The 20,552-nt window shown below is 47.0% G+C and overlaps 1 protein-coding gene across 1 annotated transcript in view; it reads left to right on the top strand.

Annotated features, from left to right (window-relative positions):
- Positions 1–2,711: 2,711 nt before the first annotated feature.
- The window catches only part of megf9 (multiple EGF like domains 9), a 152,959-nt gene continuing 135,118 nt past the window's right edge, over positions 2,712–20,552 (top strand). The window contains exon 1 of the mRNA XM_033049231.1: positions 2,712–3,090. Within this exon, the coding sequence (XP_032905122.1) occupies positions 2,733–3,090 (358 nt within the window). The 5' untranslated portion in view covers positions 2,712–2,732. The remainder of the gene's footprint in view (positions 3,091–20,552) is intronic.

The raw sequence follows: 20,552 nt of genomic DNA, 5'->3' as shown, positions 1-20,552 counted from the left end.
GTCAAAGCCGCCATAGCCAAACATAAAAACAGCTTTTTTTCCCACGAGCGGTAGCTCTACCCAATAACCAAAAGTCTGTAGCCTGCTTTTGCTCTGGTATTTTATTTCATTCACATGTTTAAACTATAATGTTTTATTATTAATGTTTTATGTTTTATTCTTAATTGTTTACTGTATGTCGTGTTGTTACTTGCAAGCGCAGCACCAAGGCAAATTCCTTGTATGTGTACATAATTGGCCAATATACGTATTCATTCATTCATTCATTCATTCATTCATTCATTCATTCATTCATTCATTCAGATAAAATGTGGAAACGGGCCCTTTGGCCCACCGACCAGCGATCACTAAAGTTACCCTATACACTCGGGACAATTTACATTTAATAGGAGCCAATTAGCCTACAAATCTGCACGTCTTTGGAATGTGGGAGGAAACCAGAGCACCTGGTGAAAACTCACTCAGTCACAGGGAGAACGTGCAAACACGATACACAGCACCCGTGATCAGGATCGAACCCGGGTCTCAACTCTACCGCTGCACTGTCCATTTTTTAATTTGCATTAAATTTGATTATTTTAATACAAGAGCCATTTGAATACATCTTCCCAGAGCAGCGGCATTGAATAAAAAATACAGATAATAAAGAGTTTGCCATTGAGGCCCTGTGCACAATACCCAGTGCATCTCTGTTCTGCAAGCTGTTCACTATTCAGCTTCAGTCAGGTGTTGGAAAGTTCATTGGATCTTTGTGAAAGCAGGAATTGGTTTTAGCTTGAAACGCTTACTAAATTTCAGTTGATTATACTTTTGATTTGAAAAATTGTTCAAGGTTTTACTGTCAAACCTATAGTTCTGCATGGGTACGTTAAAATATATATAGACAGGTACATGGATAGGAAAGGTTTTAACGTTTATGGGTCAAACGCAGGCAGGTGGGACTCGTGCAGATCTTGGTTGGCATGGACAACTCGTCCATGCCGACCAAAGTACCCCTATTAAGGTGGTCCCATTTGCCCATATCCCTCCAAACCTTTCCTACCCAGTTGTCAGAGCAACTTGGATAGTCTTATTCTTCCTCCAGTACCCTGCAAATTCCCGGCCTTCAGATGAATATCTAACTCTCTGAAGAACAGTACAGTGACTATGCCTCCAACTCCTCCCCTGGCCATGCATACAAGACCACACACACTGGCCCTGTAAAGAAGGTTTTCCTCATCTCATTTTAGTTTATTTTTCCAATCACCCTCATTCTATGTTTTCTGGTTTCTGATTCCTCTCCCACTGGGAATAGATTCTTTGCACCTACTGTGGGATTTTCCTTAGATTCCCTCGCAAGGGGTGGCACAGTTGCGCAGCGATAGAATTGCTGCTTTACGTGCTGGAGACCTGGATTCGGTCATAACTATAGGTGCTGTCTGTGCAGAGTTTGTACGTTCTCCCTATGACCGTGTGGGTTTTCTCCGGGTGCAACAGTTTCCTGCCACGTTGTGTGTTATATAGTTGTGTGGGTTTGTAGGTTAATTGGCTTCTGTAAACTGTCCCTTGTGTGGAGGGTAGAAGTAGTGTATGGGTGATCATGGTCAGCGCAGACTCTGTGTATCTCTAAAAATATAAAAATCTCTTCTGTTCAAAGACGAATCTCCAATCTGAGGAGATCGCTGGCCGGTGCAGACTCGGTGGGTGAAAGGGTCTGTTTCCGTGCTGTATGTCTAAACTAAACTGCCCTGTCCAGCGCAGGTACAGGCCTCCCCATCATTGAAGCACTGCCTCAAGAAGGCAGCTAATATCATCAGATCTACATCGCCCTGGCCATGCTCTCATCTCGCTGCTACCATCGGGGAGAATGTACAGGTGCCTGAGATCCGTGACCTTCAGGTTCAAGAACTGTTTATTCCCAGCAGCCATCAGGTTCTTGAAACACCCTATACAGCCCTAACCACAACACCACCGTCGCACTGAACCAATACTGACTTTGCATCATTATATAGAAACGAGGAATTGCAAATACTGGCTTATAAAAAAAGAAAAAAGTGCTGAAGTAACTCAGTGGTCGAGTAGCATCTCTGGAGAACATGGATAAGTAACGTTTCAGGTCGAGATCTTTCTTCAGTCTGATTCTACTGTGAATTCAGGCGCACCTTTGGGTTTAGCTGTATTATGGCCAACAATGAACCATTGTGGGCTCCACCTTGCATTGATCATCGTTCATGGCTTTGATCTGTCCTTTTGCATACCTTTTATTCATTTGTTCTTTGTACCTCTTTGTATCTCTAGTTTCCCTCTCCCCTGACTCTGACACCCGTACTAATCAAGAATATATCTATCTCTGCCTTAAATATATCCACTGACTTGACCTCCACAGCATTCAGTGGCAAATAATTCCACAGATTCACCACCCCTGGTTTAAGCCAGCATCTGCAGTTCCCTGCTACACATCAGGTAAGACTTTCATTGTAACAAATAAAACTCTTCCAAGCCAAAGCCTGGGTAAAATGCATTGTCCCGGTGCTGATGACAAATACAACACTTGAAACTCCTGCAAGCCAATGCACTGCACTGCACGCCTCCACCTAACTTGTTGGGTGACAAACCTGCTGGATGTCCGGTAGGGATTGGCGGGCGGGGCGGGCCGGCGTGCTACGGTTGGTTGATCGGTCCGTCAGTCAGCGGGTTAGGTCCCGCCCCCCGGTTCCCGGGCCCGGCCCGGCTGTCACTCAGGGCGGGTGTGAATGCGGCTGCAGCGGACGGGCTGCGGGCAGCGGACAGAGGCGGCGGGGCAGCCGGGCACCATGCAGCCGGCGGCGGGCAGGCTGCCCCTCACCACCACCCTCACCTTCACCATCACCATCACCATCTGCATCTGCATGGCGTCGCCGGGGCTCGGGCAGGAAAACGGCACGGCGGGCTGGTACAGCACCGAGGGATACGGCAGCGCCAGCGGCAGCAGCACCGGCACTAGCAGCAGCAGCACCGATGCCCAGCTGCTGCCCACTGCCACTGCCAACACCACTGCCAATGCCACAGCTGTGATACCCACCACCGCCAGCGCTGCCCCCAACACCGGCTCGACTGCCGAGCCCGTGCAAGGTGAGTGTTGTTTTGCATGTGTCAGGTTGCAGCTGACTCGCACCGCTTGCATCGGCCGGCTACTCCCCGGCATTAACACCCGGGCTTTTGACGTTTGCAAAGGAGCTGGGGATCCTTGCAATGGTTGCAAACATCCCCAGATGTTGCAAAGCAAAAAATATATATATATTTTAAAGCGGCTTCTCGGGAGAAAATGAGCATGAAGCAAACAAACAGTGTGGGCGACGGCTTTTGCGGATCTGCCTGCTTGTTATCAAGTAGCCGGGATTTAAAGGAGGATGATAGAGCAGTTCCTTTGCAGCACATCGAGATGCCCCAATTCCCTTCAAAACAATAGGCAGTGGCCGGCCTCAGCCTCAGCCTCTGGAGAATAAATAGGCTGATGTGTGTGTGTGTGTGTTATGGCTCAGTCTCTCTCCCGCCTCCAGTTCCCCTTCTCTCTGCCATCAGCCACACTTGCAGAGGAGGTAAACACAGTCTGTGGCCATCACAATGTGGCTTGGACCCGGCGTTGCTTAACGTTTGGCATGCACTGTCACATTGACATATGGGCCTGACTCACATCATCCACACACAATGAATAAATTAATCGCATTATGAGGAGACACTTGTTTATGGTTGTGTGAAGGCTAAACATGCGTGCCTCAATATTTCCTTTTTAACTTTTGCTTGAAGGATGTTTTAGTTTATTGAGGGAGGGGGGGGGGGACGGAACAGTGTCATCGTTTTACTTCAGTGTCCGCTTGTAAATCAGCAAAAGGCCGTTGAAATGTCGCCAAAAAGTTGTGACCGACCTATTGAACGAAACTGAAGTCAGGTTCAGGTATTGTCACTTCCTTGTTGAAGTCAAGTTTCGAATGACATCATGGATTGTGGCTCTGGTCTTGGAGTGACTGCATTGACAACTGTGGAGAGAGAAGGGCATTGCACACAGCTTGTGTTCAATGCTCTGTGGGTCCTTGTACGAGGGAAATGGATGTAAAACAGTGCTCATTAAATTTGTGTAGGAAGGAACTGGCGGTGTGTAAGAAAGAACTGCAGATGCCAGTTTAAACCGAAGGTAGACACAAAAGGCTGGAGTAACTCAGCGGGTCAGGCAGCATCTCTGGAGGAAAAGGAATATGTGACGTTCCGGGTCAAGACCCTTCCTCATTAAATTTGTCAGACTTTCTAGGCGTTTATAACATCACTGTGGAAGTATTGTCTTGCAGTCCACTTTCAGGCAGGTCGTGTGTTTACACTGCAGCTGTAATGTTATTGTGATATCTTGGCCAGGTGAAATGTGAAACGGTCTCAACATAATGCGAAGGCATTGTCGTTAGCCTGATGAATTACTTCTTGTGAATAAATTCAAGAACAGGGTAGCGGAGAGCACTGTCGGTCAGAATGAGCCAGGACCTATGGTCATACAGCACGGAAACAGGCCATTTGGCCTAACATGTCCATGCCGACCAAGATACCTCATCTACACAAGTCCCACCTGTCTACATTAGACTCACATCCCCCTAAACCTTCCTTAATCTCCTGTCGAAATGTCTTTTAAATGTAGTATCTGCCTCAATGACCTCCTCCGATAGCCTATTCCATATACCCACCACTCTATGTGTGAAAGGTTTGCCCCTTAGGGGCAAAAATAAGTCTTTTGTATCGGTATTTTGCTGATAAGCATTTTTCAGGGTTAAAAGCAGGATAATGCTTGACTGCAAAACATAAAATGCTGGAAATACTCAGCAGGTCAATCAGCGCCGTTGGAGAGAGACGTAGATGGGGTGGGGGGGGGGGGGGGTAGGGGGGGATGAATGCACACAGTCGTATTCCCAGGGTACTGGAATTAAGAACTGGAGCACATAGGTTTAAGGTGAGAGGAGGAAGATTTAATAGGAACCAGAGGGGCATTTTTTCACTCAGATGTTGCTGGATATATGGGACAACATGCTTGAGGAAAAGGTTGAGATACCATAAGATGACAAGGAGCAGAATTAGGACAGGCGGCCCATTGAGCCATGTTCCGACAATCAATTATGGCTGATGTATTTACCCATCTTAACCCCATTCCCCTGCCTTCTCACAACCTTTGACATCCTTACTAATCCAGAACCTATCAATCTCTGCTTTAAAAATACCCAAATTACTTGGCCTCCACAGCCATCTGTGGCAATGAATTCCACATATTCGGCACCCTCTGGCTAAAGAAATTCCTCACCTCCTTTCTAAAGGTATGTCCTTTCATTCTTAGGCTGTGGACGCTGGTCTACCCACTACTGGAAACATCCTCTCCACATGCCCTCTACATGCCCACATCTAAGTACAATAACAAAATATTAGGACAGGTACATGGATAGGAAAGGTTCAGAAGGCCAAACAGGAGGGAATGGGACGAGCTTAGATAAGGCATCTTGGTTGGCATAGACGAGTTTGCCAAAAGTCCTGTTTCCATGCTGTACGATTCGAAACTGAGTTAGTGAAGGGTCTCGACCCGAAACGTCACCCATTCCTTCTTTCCAGAGATGCTGCCTGTGCCGCTGAGTTACTCCAGCATTTTGTGTGTAATGTCCCAGGTTGATGGACCTCTTGGATTGACTGTGTTGACCATGACCCATCACCAGGCCTATCAGCACTCACTGTCTCTCTTTAAAGTTGAAGTACAAAGAGCTATTGCAGCATTTGTCTTGAGTCAGGAGTGTTTAATTGTCATATGTATTGAGAACGGAACAGTGAAATTCTTACTTGCAGCAGCAGAACAGGCCTGTGAGCACATTCTTGTCGATAACATTTAATAAACAAAAAATCGATAAATTAATAGCCCGGTGCTATTAATAGTCCTTAATGCAACCAAAGACAGTCCACAGTTCATAGTTTAGTTAGTGCTGTGTTGCAGAGTTGTACATCGTGGAAACAGGCCCTTCAGTCCAACCTGCCTATGCTGACCAAGATGCCCCATCTGCACTAGTCCCACCTGCCTGCGTTTGGCCCATACCCCTCTAAACCTTTCTTAACCGTGTTGTGTTCAAGAGCCTGATGGTTGTTGGGAAGTAGCTATTCTTCAACCTGGTAATCACGGTCTTCAGACTCCTGTACATTCTTCCCGATGGCAGGAGCGAGATAAGAGCGTGGCCAGGATGGTGCGGATCTTTGATGATGCTGGCTGCCTTTTTGAGGCAGCATCTCCAGCTATTTCTGCTTCCACTTGGAGGTTTAAAAAAAAAAAAATTATGTTTAAAGCTGCCACAGGTGAGAATTAAAAGCTTCTTAAGGGTGTGTTCTTTGACAGTGTGAGAAGGATACAAGGCTTAAGGCTGTGGGAATAAGGGGAGGGACATCAGAGCTGGGCTTTGAGTAGCAAGCGGGAGAGATGGGGATTGGGAGACTGGTACCAGGTTGTGTTGGTGAGTAGGTGACTATACTGAGACAACATTGTAATGCTGGGTAATTGTCAGGCGGAGAATGACACATACTTGATTGGTAAGGGTGTCAAGGGTTATTGGGGAAAAGGCAGGAGAAGGGGGTTGAGAGGGAAAGATGGATCAGCCATGATTGAATGGCAGAGTAGACTCGATGGGCCGAATGGCCTACTTCTGCTCCTATGACTTATGAACTTATGGTATGACAGCGTCTTTGTGGGAGTGCCAATGATGGGTGCCCTAGGACCATGTTGTCCAAGCTTCTCCCCTTAATCCAAATGGATGATATCATGTCCGGTCCTAAGGGAATCATTTCAGGGCATCAACTTGGCATGTGCCGCAACTGTCCTGTTGAATTAATGTGAAGCAGCCTGGAATTGGATGTTTGCATGTTTTACTCTCGAAAAAAAGTGGTGCTTATATAATGGTGATAAAACAGTGTTATCCAATTACATTTCCAGTTCAAATCGTTTGCCTTTATAATCACTGGTTGTATTTGCAACATAACTTTGCATGCCTTATGCATAAGGACACAAGGATCCCTTTGTTTTTAACTTGCTTTGAAACAACTGGAGTACACCAATGGAATAAATGATTAGCAGATGCAATTTTAAAGTTATTTTCAACTTCAGACAACAAAATTGATTTCTAGTGACATTAGTTATCTATATTACTAAATCTCTGTTCTTGACCGCTTTTGGCCTTCTGTGCTGCGATTTCCGAGAGAACGCCGCCACCTACGGCCGTCATTTTTGGCCACCTCGCTCAGAGCCCCCCTCTGCTGCATGTGTGCCGAGGATTTTTCCCGTCGATGAAAAATGACAGAGATATTAATGTTTTTACAAAATTCCCCCTTCTCTCTGCTGCCCCTGCTGGAGGGAGGGGGAGGGACTATAAAACCAGGAAGTGGTGTGCCTCAATCAGTCTCTGCAAGTGGTGTGCCTCAATCAGAGCTCTGAATAACACTGAACAAATGTCTCCACAGCTGTGAGTACCCATAATGTGGTTTAAAAATGAAAACATGGTTAGTTTGAGGTAAAAAGCACTGCTTGCAAATGATTGTTTGGGTTGAAGTAAAAAGGCACCCTCTCTCTCTCTCCCCACCTCTCTCTCCCCACCTCTCTCTCTCCCTATCCCTCTCTCTTTCTCTCTCTCCCCCCCTGTCTCTCTCCCTTTCTCTCTCTCTCCCCCATCTCCTCTCCCCCCCTCTCCTCTCCCCCCTCTCCTCTCCCCCCCTTCCCTCCTCCCTCTCCTCTCCCTCTCCCCTCCCTCTCCCCTCCCCCCTCTCCCCCCCCTCTCCCCCCCTCTCTCCCCCCCTTCTCTCCCCCCCTTCTCTCCCCCCCTCTCCCCCCCTCTCTCCCTCCCTCCCCCCCTCTCTCCCCCCCCCCTCTCTCCTCCCCTCTCTTCCTCCCCTCTCCTCCCCCCCTCTCCTCCTCCACCCCTTCTCCTCACCCCCCTCTCCTCACCACCCCCTCTCCTCTCCCCCCCTCTCCTCTCCCCCCCTCTCTCTCTCTCTCCCCTCTTTTTCTCACTCTCCTCCCCTCCATCCCCTCCATCCCCCACCGTACCTCCCCTAAACCCCCCTCCCCTCCCCACACCCCTACCCCCTTCCCTCCACCCTCCCTCCCCCTCCCTCCCCCTCCCTGCTCCCCACCTCTCCCCCTCCCCTCACCTCACCCCCCTCTCAGCACACCCTCTCTCTCCCCCCTCCCCCCTCCTCTCCTCCCCCCCTCTCCCCCTCTCTCTCCCCTCCATCCCCTCCCCCACCCTCCCTCCCTCCCCTAAACCCCCTCCCCTCCACACCCCCTACCCTCTTCCCTCCACCCTCCCCCCTCCCTCCCCCTCTCTGCTCCCCACCTCTCCCCCTCACCCCCCTCTCAGCACCCCCTCTCAGCACCCCCTCTCTCTCCCCCTCACTCTCACCCTCTCTCTCTCCTCCCCCACCTTTCCCCCCTCACCCACCCTCCCTCTTCTCCTCTCCACCCCCCATCCCTCTTGCCCCTCTCTGTGTCTCTGTCTCTCTCTCTGTCTCCGCCCCTTCTCTCTCTGCCCTCACTCTCTAACCCCCCCCCCCCCCCTCCCTCTCTAGGTGTGACTGCAAGTTGGGGGCTATGCGTCAGTAGATAGGGTGGTTATGGGGTAAAAGGAGCAAATTAATAATATTAATATAATATCAAGGGGGGTAATTAGCGTGAGTGCGGGGGCGGGGGGGGGTGGGAGATAGTTAGTGTGTGTGACGCTGCATGCCGCCTCCCCCCCCACAACCGCACGTTGGGGGAACAGACCCAACGGGTCTGCACTTGGTCTAGTTTGAAGATAAATCTACATTTATATCTACATTTAGCAGATAATTCTATTAACAACAAGTCGTGTTCACCTCTTCCTTTCTTCTTCCCGCCCCCTCCCCCCCCACCCTTACATCAGTCTGAAGAAGGGTCTCGACCCAAAACGTCGCCTATTTCCTTCGCTCCATAGATGCTGCCTCACCCGCTGAGTTTCTCCAGCATTTTTGTCTACCTTCGATTTTCCAGCATCGGCAGTTCCTTCTTAAACAAGTCGTGTTCAGATCACTTTCAAGGAAAGCTTTTATTGAAACATTATTTGAAAGTTACATCAAAGTGAAGTTTGCATCTAATTCACCAGTCATGCCACGAGACTTGCGGCACGGTGGCGCAGCGGTAGAGCTGCTGCCTTATAGCGCTTGTAGTGCCTGAGACCCGGGTTCGATCCCGACTACGAGCGCTGTCGGTACGAAGTTTGTAGGTTCTCCCCGTGACCTTGTGGGTTTTCTCCGAGATCTTCCTTGTCCTCACCTTCCATCCCATCAGCCGTCGCACACAGCATATACTCCTCCAACATTTTTGCCACCTCCCATAGGATCCCACTGTTATGCCACCTAGATTGGGTAGACAGTCAGAAGGTGGGCAGTGAGCAGCCAAGAAATGACCCTGGCCATAAGCATTAAAAGAACAAAGTGCATAGACTTGGAGTTAACCTTGTTGTACAGGTTGACACTTGACTAGGAGAAAGCTGTTGGAGGTTGGGATTGAAATAATCATCATCAATTTATGGAGCTTCAGTTTTTGTCCAAGGCAAACTTGTGTGAATGGAGTGAAGTTTGTGGATGAGGAAAGGCCAGATATGTGCAGAGAATACAATTGAAAGTATCAGAGCAAGCAATCTTTCTGTGGATGGTGACGGGGAAGTTACGGAATGTCAAAGAATCATTGACAGGTGAAATGAATGAGTGGAACTGACCGACATTTCATACAATATGGGTTCAATGAATCCAGGAAACGGAAATCAGAACAGTTAGTGACTGTGCACAGGCAGAAGGCTTTTCGCATCCAAATGCACTTTAATAACCTGGGGCTCTGTTGGAATAAATGAAAAACAGGGAAAATTTCAGCTTCTTTCTCCAAGGGTTAGAGTTGCTGCTTTACAGCGCTGTAGACCCAGGTTTGATCCCGGTTACGGACGTTGTCTGTATGGAGTCCGTGTGGGTTTTCTCCGAGATCTTCTGTTTCCTCCCACCCCCCAATGACGTACAGGTTTGTAGGTTAATTGGCTTGGTATAAGTGTAAATGGTCCCTAATGTGTGTAGGATAGTGTTAATGTGCAGGGACGGTGTGGACTCGGTGGGCCGAAGGGCTTGTTTCCGCGCTGAATCTCAAAAACTAAAATTAAAACTAAAGACTGAATGAAGATGTGCTTCAGTTACAAACAGCCTTAGTTGGATACCAGTTGGAGCACTGTTTTCACGTTTGGATGGAACATAGACACAAAATGCTGGAGTAACTCAGTGGGTCAGGCAGCATCTCTGGAGAGAAGAAATGGGTGACGTCTCGGGTCGAGACCCTTCTTCAGTATGAAGAACTTCACCCATTCCATCTCTCCAGAGATGTTGCCTGTCCCACTGAGTTACTCCAGCATTTTGTGTCTATCTTCCGTTTAAACCAGCATCTGCAGTTCCTTTCTACACTGTTTCTCCTCAATTGACAGTCTCAGTGAAAATTTTGTGAATGAAAAGATTATGTTAAGAAAATGGGTAATTTCAGAAAGTATCATCTAATGTAGGGAGATAAAACAAATGTAACGTGTAATTTTAAAGAGGTCCATTTGGCAGTGGGCCATTGCATGGATGAAAAAAATGCCAGTGCTGCAGAGTTGTTTAAATGTAAATAAACTGAGTAACTTTCCTTTATAATTTAGACATAGAGTCATACTGCAAGGAAACAGGCCCTTCGGCCCAACCTCTCCACGCCAACCAAGCTGCCCCATCTATACTGATCACACTTACCTGCATTTTTACCCATATCCCTCTAAACCTTTCCTATCCATGTACCTGTCTGAATGCCTTTTAAATGCTGTTATAATCCAGCTCGTTCCTTCACTGGATTAGCAATTGGAACTGTTGTTGCACTGAGGCACAATTTCTTTCTCTCAGAAGGTCATGAGTCATAGAACATAGAACATAGTACGGGCACAGACCTTTCATCGCATGATATCTATGCTGAACAAGATTCCAAATTAAACTAATCTGCATGTAATTGTCTTCCCACGATACCTCATTCAAACTAGGCCCATTTGCCCACACCTTGCCCAGATCCCTCGAAATCTTGAACTCGCTCATTGATTTGGAGAGGGTTGTTTTAAAGGAAAAAGAAAAGAAAGGGTGGCGGGTGTATGGAACGTGCCACCGGAGGAGGTAGTTGAGGCAGGTACTATTACCACGTTTGAGAAACATTTAGATGGCTACATGGATAGAACAGGTCTAGAGGGATATGGGCCAAATGCATGCAGGTGGGACAAGTGTAGATGGGGCAGGTTGGTGGGCATGAGCAAGTTGGGCTTGGGGGCTGTTTCTGTGCTGTATCGCTCTGTATAGGCTGACAGCCCAGAACAGAACTGCTTGTTTGAACAGAGGATTGTAAATTATTCAGTTCATTCCTAATCAGTCAAATGCTTCCCACTTAGTGACTCTCTCGTTTCAGTTTTTACTCCTTCGGGATGGGAGATGCAGCTGGAGAGAAAAGCTGAATGTTACCACAAAGCTGTGTTTAGATAAAATGTGTGGGAAGGAACTGCAAATGCTGCTTTATACCGAAGATAGACGCAAAAACCTGGAGTAACTCAGCGGGTCAGATAGCATCTCCAAAGGAATAGGTGACGTTTCGGGTCGAGACCCTTCTTCAGACTGAGAGCTGGTTTAAACTGAAGAACGACACAAAAATCTGCATGAGTTACTCCAGCTTTTTTTGTGTCTATCTACAGTACAAACCACCATCTGCAGTTCCTTCCCGCACATTTTTCCGCGCCACTGCAAAGTCTCCTCAAGGTATGCCTACTTTGAAAATGTTCTCCTGCTCTCTCCGACGAGAGGTCTGCACCCCCTCTGTGCTCTCTACATCACCATCTATATCTCGTTTCCCTTTCCCCTGACTCTGTCAGAAGAAGGGTCTCGACCCGAAACGTCACCAATTCCTTTCGCTGTCTGACCCGCTGAGTTACTCCAGCTTTTTGTGTCTATCTTGGATTAGTCATTTGTATGACTGACTTGGCAAATGAAATTCCTCATATGTTGCAAAACATACTTGGCTAATAAAGTATTATTGCGTTGCATTGTATTGAAAAAACAGCATCACTTGTTCATGCCAGACCGCCAGCCAGTAGGCTGCGGACGGATGTTAAGGTTGTGGTTAGTGGTTACAGAAGTTACTGGGAACTTGGCGGCTCAACGGTAAATAGTCCAAAATGTCTGCTTGTTTCTTGTTCATGAAAGCATGAAGTGTGGGCGTGTGTTGGATGGTGTTGAGAGTTAAAGTGCTGTGACCAGGGAGGATCAGAGCATGAGAGCTGGCTTGTGCTGAACATAGATCAGTCCTAGTCATAGTCATACATATGTGGGAACAGGCACTTCATCCCAACTTGCCTACACCGACCAACATGTCCCAGTCAACACTAGTCCCATCGAGACCTGTCCTATCCATGCACCTATCTAATAGTTGCTTAAACATTGCGATAGAACCAGTCTCAACCAACTCCTCCCCAATCAGCTCATTCCATACACCCACCACCCTTTGTGTGAAAAAGGTTCCTATCAAATCTTTCCCCCTTCACCTTAAACCTATGTCCTCTGGTTCTCGATCAGGCGTGCAGCTCTGGGTCAGGGCTTAGGGAATGTTTATTCCATGTGGAGGCTGAGGTGACAGAGTGCTGTTCACCCAACTAGTTATAAACGAAAGTGCACCCAGATATAGGAAGTACATGCTGGGTCCCTGTGAACAGTGAGGAGGTGAGAGCGCAGTCATACAGCTTAACAGATGATTTACTGTAACTTATTATTAACAAGGGAAGCACAGGGGCGCAGCGGGTAGTATTGCTGCCTCACAGCGCCAGACACCCGGGTTCTATCCTAACCTTGGGCGCTGTCTGTGTGGGGTTTGCAGGTGGGACTGCGACTGTGACTGCGTCGGTTCTCCGGTTGCCCACCGAGCAAACCCCACTGAGATGTGCGGGTTTGTAGGTTAATTGGCCCTCTGCAAAATTACCCCCAGTGTGTAGGGAGTGGATGGGAAAGTGGGAATAACCGGAACTAGTGTGAACAGTGGTCGGTGCGGACTCGGTGGGCAGGAAGGCCTGTTTCCATGCTGTATCTCCAGACCTAACTAAACGAAACATGTAAACAAGCAAAGTTAAACCAGCCTGTTTCACCATCTGTATTAGAATCATTGAAACATTGAAATTTAGGACACAGTGAGAGGCCATTCAGCTCATCATTCCCATACTAGATAACTATTCGGATGAAGCTCCCGTTCACATCTGACTCTATGACCTGTGGGTTCTGACCTTCCGATGGTTTTGTTCTCCATCACCCTGTTCCTCTTTGGTCTTCAAGTCCTTCCGGTGTTATGTTGACTCACAACTGTGCATGTTGTTCCGATTCCGGTCTTGTCGGTGCTTTGACTCTGTTTTGCCCTCTCGACCATTGTATTTTACTGCCTCTCGTTAAAGGCAAGTATCAGCATACCTTCTTTAAACACCTCGTCCAGGTGTCCTTTCATGAGGCCTCTTGACTTTAGACTTTATAGATACAAGTGCAGTAACAGACCCTTCGGCCCACCAAGTCTGCACGGACCAGTGATCACCCCATACACCAGCACTATCCCACACACTAGGGACAGGTTTTTCAACTAAAATTGGAACTAAAATCAGTCTGAGGAAGGGTCTCGACCCGAAACGTCACCCATTCCTTCTCTCCGGCGATGCTGCCTGGCCCGCTGAGTTACTCCAGCATTTTGGTTATAGCTTCGATTTAAACCAGCATTTGCAGTTCCTTCCCACACAATTTTACGACTTACTGAATCCAGTTAACCTACACACTTGTATGTCATGGGAGTGTGGGAGGAAACCGAAGCACCCGGAGAAAATCCACGCTGTCCCAGGGAGAACGTACAAACTCCGTACTGACTGCAGCCGTAGTCAGGGTTGAACCCGGGTCTCTGGTGCTGTGAGGCAGCAACTCTACCGCTGAGCCACTGTCGCATCTACCCCACATGTAGCTCTCCGTCGAGCACCTCTCCTTGCCCCCACAGCACCAGGTAGGAGTGCTGGGTGTGGAGGCCCATAAGCCGCACCCAGTGGAGAAGTCAAGTTCCCTCTCCAAAGCACTACGGTGAACTTAGTAGTTTTTCTGACATATTGTTTCACGAGGTCATTATTTATACTGACTTTTTATCTTAGAGTATATTTCATTCAATTCAACTCCCACCTGTTGTGGTGGGATTCGAACTCATGTGTGCAGATCAGTGGGTCCAGCTACCAATTCTCTAACCACTCTCCAGTTCCGGTCCAGCTGCGGTATTATCCTGCTTTGCCTCTCTGCCCTTGTGTGTTTTTGCCTCTCAATAAAGGCAATTATCTTCATGGCTTTCTTAAAACACTCCGTCCAGCTTTCCTGCTGTAGGTGAGTATTTTAGACGTCCACTCCCAAGATCTCCTGAGGATCCTCACATTTTCCACGTGTTCCCTCACCTGTACAGCCCAGGTGAGGGAACACCTCAGTGTTTCTCAGCAAGCCGGGCAGCATCTCTGGAGAGCGTGGATAGTTGACGTTTCCCGGTCGAGACCCTACGATCAGTCTGAAGATGGGCCCCGACCCGAAAAGTCACCTATCCATGTTCTCCAGAGATGCTGCCTGACCTGCTGAGGCACTCCAGCACTTTGTGTCCTCTTGTGTATTAACCAGCATCCGCAGTTCTTTGTTCCTGCCTCAATGGTTCCCGTTGGTCATGAGTTCTGCCCTTGCTCCGGTAGCTCACCAAGGCTGCAGCTGGCTCGCTTATCTTGTGCCAATATTAGCTCACGATTCCAGCGCATTACAAAATGGCCTTTCTCAAGGCAAAAGATGCCGGAATAACTTGGGGTTACGTTGCACATTGTGTGTTTCCCACAGCCCAAGCGATTGTTGCAAAAGCAATGCAAGGATTACTGCACAGTCACCCCACGGTGCGGTGAATGTGTCCAATGTGGCTGTCCCTCCTACAGCAGTACAAACTCACTTGAGAAATCAATTTAGGGCAACTTAATTACAATGCTAAAGCCAGTTAGAGGAGGGAATAATGTGGAATTCTTCCAAACCAGCTTGATTGCCGTTGCTATTAACTAAAAACCAAAAGCTGTAGGAGCACAATTAGGCCATTCGGCCCATCGAGTCTACTCCACCATTCGATCATGGTTGATTTCTTGTCAACCTTATTGTCCTATCTACTCCCCGCCCAAGCTAATTAAGAACCTATCAATCCCCACGTTAAAAATACCCAATGTCTCAGCCTCCACGGACGTTTGTGGCTATTAATTCCACAGATTTGCCGCCCTCTGGCTAAAGAAATTCCTCCTCATCCCCATTTTATATATTTATACTGAGGCTGTGCCACAGAGACGCTACCATTACTGGAAATAGCGTCTTCACGTCCACTCTTTCTAGGATTTTCATTGTACGGTGGGTTTCTATGAGATCCTCCCTCATCCTTCTAAATCCCAGCGAGCACAGGCCCAGAGCCATCAAACACTCCTCATGCATTAACCCAATCATTTCCGGGATCATTCTCGGAAACCTCCTTTGGAACCTCTCCAACGCCAGCACATCCTTCCTCAGATAAGGAGCCTAAAATCACTTTACCGCATATGCTTTATGTGTAACTCTCCTCGTGCCCAGTAATTCTTTGAGTAACCCTTTCTTGATTTTGGGAAAAGATTCAGTAGCTTCTGTCTCCTTAACTCTTTCATTAGCAGGCGTCTTTTACGTAAATTGATGTTGTTTGCACAATTGACAGTTTCCTGACAGTCATATTCCCAACTCAGTGGTAGATGCAATATTACTGGTAATTATTTTGTAAACATAATGTGTTTAAGTTATATCCTTCCAGTGTACTATTGGGGCAGCCTCTTACTCTGTGATCATTAGACCAGGATATGCTCATCATGACTTGCGATATTCACCGTGACTGGCTACATATATATATATATAATGAACGTACTTTATTTGTCGTGACAAGTTTGTGCTATCATATTTTGACTTCCGTAAGTTAAAAGCCAATGAACGGAAAAATCAATGCAATTCCCAAAAAATTGGCATAATTGCAATTCTTGCATTGGCTCCAATTTCGTGATTCGGTGACAATTTAACGAGAGGAGTTCGCTCGAGCAAGAAATATTTGGATCAGATCTGAGCTTGGGTTTGTTCAGTTAACCTATCTTTCATCACGGATTCAGTTAACATATACAAGGATGAAAAGGATGTAAACATTTTGGCTGGAAAACTGAGAGCACACACACACACCTTGTGGCCACAGTAAGATGCATATCAAACACAGCTCAGTATAACTAAAGCTATAATTAGATTGCTCGAATGATTAACCAATAAACGTTGGCACAAAGCGCTGGAGTAAGTCAGTGGGTCGATCAGCATCTCTAGAGAACATGAACAGGTGATGTTCTGGGTCAGGACCCTTCTTCAGACTGAAAGCAAACCCAGTTATGTAATAAAAAGGAACTACAGATGCTGGTTTATACCAAAGCTAGACACAAAAAAAGCTGGAGTAACTCATGCAGATTTTTGTGTCTTCCTTATAATATAATGCATGTAACGAGTAAAAATGAAGCATTATCTGTAAATCATTTTCACAGATTTGTGGTCCTAAGATTGAAACATAGAAATTAGGTGCAGGAGTAGGCCATTCGGCCCTTCGAGCCTGCACCGCCATTCAATATGATCATGGCTGATCATCCAACTCAGTATCCCGTACCTGCCTTCTCTCCATACCCTCTGATCCCCTTAGCCACAAGGGCCACATCTAACTCCCTCTTAAATATAGCCAATGAACTGGCCTCGACTACCCTCTGTGGCAGAGAGTTCCAGAGATTCACCACTCTCTGTGTGAAAAAAGTTCTTCTCATCTCGGTTTTAAAGGATTTCCCCCTTATCCTTAAGCTGTGACCCCTTGTCCTGGACTTACCCAACATCGGGAGCAATCTTCCTGCATCTAGCCTGTCCAACCTCTTAAGAATTTTGTAAGTTTCTATAAGATCCCCTCTCAATCTCCTAAATTCTAGAGAGTATAAACCAAGTCTATCCAGTCTTTCTTCATAAGACAGTCCTGACATCCCAGGAATCAGTCTGGTGAACCTTCTCTGCACTCCCTCTATGGCAATAATGTCCTTCCTCAGATTTGGAGACCAAAACTGTACGCAATACTCCAGGTGTGGCCAACATACCATTCGCTTTCTTCACTGCCTGCTGCACCTGCATGCCTACTTTCAATGACTGGTGTACCATGACACCCAGGTCTCGCTGCATCTCCCCTTTTCCTAGTCGGCCACCATTTAGATAATAGTCTGCTTTCCTGTTTTTGCCACCAAAATGGATAACCTCACATTTATCCACATTATACTGCATCAGCCAAACATTTGCCCACTCACCCAGCCTATCCAAGTCACCTTACAGTCTCCTAGCATCCTCCTCACAGCTAACCCTGCCCCCCAGCTTAGTGTCATCCGCAAACTTGGAGATATTGCCTTCAATTCCCTCATCCAGATCATTAATATATATTGTAAATAGCTGGGGTCCCAGCACTGAGCCTTGCGGTACCCCACTAGTCACTGCCTGCCATTGTGAAAAGGACCCGTTTACTCCTACTCTTTGCTTCCTGTTTGCCAGCCAGTTCTCTATCCACATCAATACTGAACCCCCAATGCCGTGTGCTTTAAGTTTGTATACTAATCTCTTATGTGGGACCTTGTCGAAAGCCTTCTGGAAGTCCAGATACACCACATCCACTGGTTCTCCCCTATCCACGCTACTAGTTACATCCTCGAAGAATTCTATAAGATTCGTCAGACATGATTTACCTTTTGTAAATCCATGCTGACTTTTTCCAATGATTTCACCACTTTCCAAATGTGCTGCTATCCCATCTTTAATAACTGACTCTAGCAGTTTCCCCACTACCGATGTTAGACTAACTGGTCTGTAATTCCCCGTTTTCTCTCTCCCTCCCTTCTTAAAAAGTGGGGTTACGTTTGCTACCCGCCAATCCTCAGGAACTACTCCAGAATCTAAAGAGTTTTGAAAGATTATTACTAATGCATCCACTATTTCTGGAGCTACTTCCTTAAGTACTCTGGGATGCAGCCTATCTGGCCCTGGGGATTTATCGGCCTTTAATCCATTCAATTTACCCAACACCACTTCCCGGCTAACCTGGATTTCACTCAATTCCTCCAACTCCTTTGACCCGCGGTCCCCTGCTATTTCCGGCAGATTATTTATGTCTTCCTTAGTGAAGACGGAACCAAAGTAGTTATTCAATTGGTCCGCCATATCCTTGTTCCCCATGATCAACTCACCTGTTTCTGACTGCAAGGGACCTACATTTGTTTTAACTAATCTCTTTCTTTTCACATATCTATAAAAACTTTTGCAGTCAGTTTTTATGTTCCCTGCCAGTTATCTTTCATAATCTATTTTTCCTTTCCTTCCTTTCCTAATTAAGCCCTTTGTCCTCCTCTGCTGGTCTCTGAATTTCTCCCAGTCCTCCGGTATGCTGCTTTTTCTGGCTAATTTGTACGCATCATCCTTCGCTTTGATACTATCCCTGATTTCCCTTGTTATCCACGGATGCACTACCTTCCCTGATTTATTCTTTTGCCAAACTGGGATGAACAATTGTTGTAGTTCATCCATGCAGTCTTTAAATGTCTTCCATTGCATATCCACCGTCAACCCTTTTAGAATTAATTGCCAGTCAATCTTGGCCAATTCACGTCTCATACCCTCAAAGTTACCTTTCTTTAAGTTCAGAACCATTATTTCTGAATTAACAATGTCACTCTCCATCCTAATGAAGAACTCAACCATATTATGGTCACTCTTGCCCAAGGGGGCACGTACAACAAGACTGCTAACTAACCCTTCCTCATTACTCAATACCCAGTCTAAAATAGCCTGCTCTCTTGTTGGTTCCTCTACATGTTGATTTAGATAACTATCCCGCATACATTCCAAGAAATCCTCTTCCTCAGCACCCCTGCCAATTTGATTCACCCAATGTATATGTAGATTGAAGTCACCCATTATAACTGTTTTGCCTTTGTCGCACGCATTTCTAATTTCCTGTTTGATACCATCTCCAACTTCACTACTACTGTTAGGTGGCCTGTACACAACACCCACCAGCGTTATCTGCCCCTTAGTGTTTCGCAGCTCTACCCATACCGATTCCACATCCTCCAAACTAATGTCCTTCCTTTCCATTGCGTTAATCTCCTCTCTAATCAGCAACGCTACCCCACCTCCTTTTCCTTTCTCTCTATCCTTCCTGAATATTGAATATCCCTGGATGTTCAGCTCCCAGCCTTGGTCACCCTGGAGCCATGTCTCCGTGATCCCAACTATATCATAGTCATTAATAGCTATCTGCACATTCAACTCATCCACCTTATTACGAATGCTCCTTGCATTGAGACACAAAGCCTTCAGGCTTGTTTTTACAACACTCTTACCCCTTATACAATTATGTTGAAAAGTGGCCCTTTCTGATTTTTGCCCTGTTTTTGTCTGCCTGCCACTTTTACTTTTCACCTTGCTACCTATTGCTTCTACCCTCATTTTACACCCCTCTGTCTCTACGCTCACACATTTAAGAAACCCTTTCCCTTTAACTCCATCCTCCACTATCCCATTCGACACCCCACCCCCCTTATTCAGTTTAAAACCACCCGTGTAGCAGTGGCAAACCTGCCTGCCAGAATGCTGGACCCCCACCTGTTAAGATGCAATCCGTCCCTTTTGTACAGTTCCCCCTTACCCCAAAACAGATCCCAGTGATCTAAGAATCTAAATCCCTGCCCCGTGCACCAGTTCCTCAGCCACACGTTCAGGTCCCGTATCTCCCTGTTCCTGCTCTCGCCAGCACGAGGAACTGGAAGCAAACCGGAGATAACAACCCTGGAGGTCCTGCTTTTCAGCATTTTTCCGAGCTCTCTAAAGTCACGCTGCAGAATATTCATCCCCTTCTATCCGACATCATTTGTGCCGACATGCACTACCACTTCCGGATGTTCACCTTTGCCCTTGAGGATTTTCTGCACTCTGTCCGTGACATCCTGGATCCTGGCACCAGGAAGGCAGCACACCATCCTCGCATCCCGTCTGTTGCCGCAGAAACCCCTGTCCGTACCTCTCACAATGGAGTCTCCCACTACAATGGCGTTGCCTGCCTTAGGCCTATTTGGTTTTGGCTCAACAGCCCTATTCGCATCGCAAGCCAGTCCGCCGCTCAGTGTAAGAATGTCTTCTGTCCCGACAGCTTCTAAGTGGGTGAACCTGTTCACAAGAGGTACAACACCCGGGGACATTGGCATTCCATGCTTCCCTCCCGTTCTCACTGTCTCCCACCTTCTCTCTTCCAGTACCTTAGGTGTAACAATCGTACTGTAGGACTTGTCGAGGAACGACTCAGTTTCTCGGACGAACCGGAGGTCATCCACTTGCTTCTCCAG

Source organism: Amblyraja radiata, chromosome 32 (assembly GCF_010909765.2).
Source record: "Amblyraja radiata isolate CabotCenter1 chromosome 32, sAmbRad1.1.pri, whole genome shotgun sequence".
Taxonomy (NCBI): Eukaryota; Metazoa; Chordata; class Chondrichthyes; order Rajiformes; family Rajidae; genus Amblyraja; species Amblyraja radiata.
The sequence above is the reverse complement of the archived record's forward strand: the minus strand, read 5'-3'. Positions and strand labels throughout refer to the sequence as shown.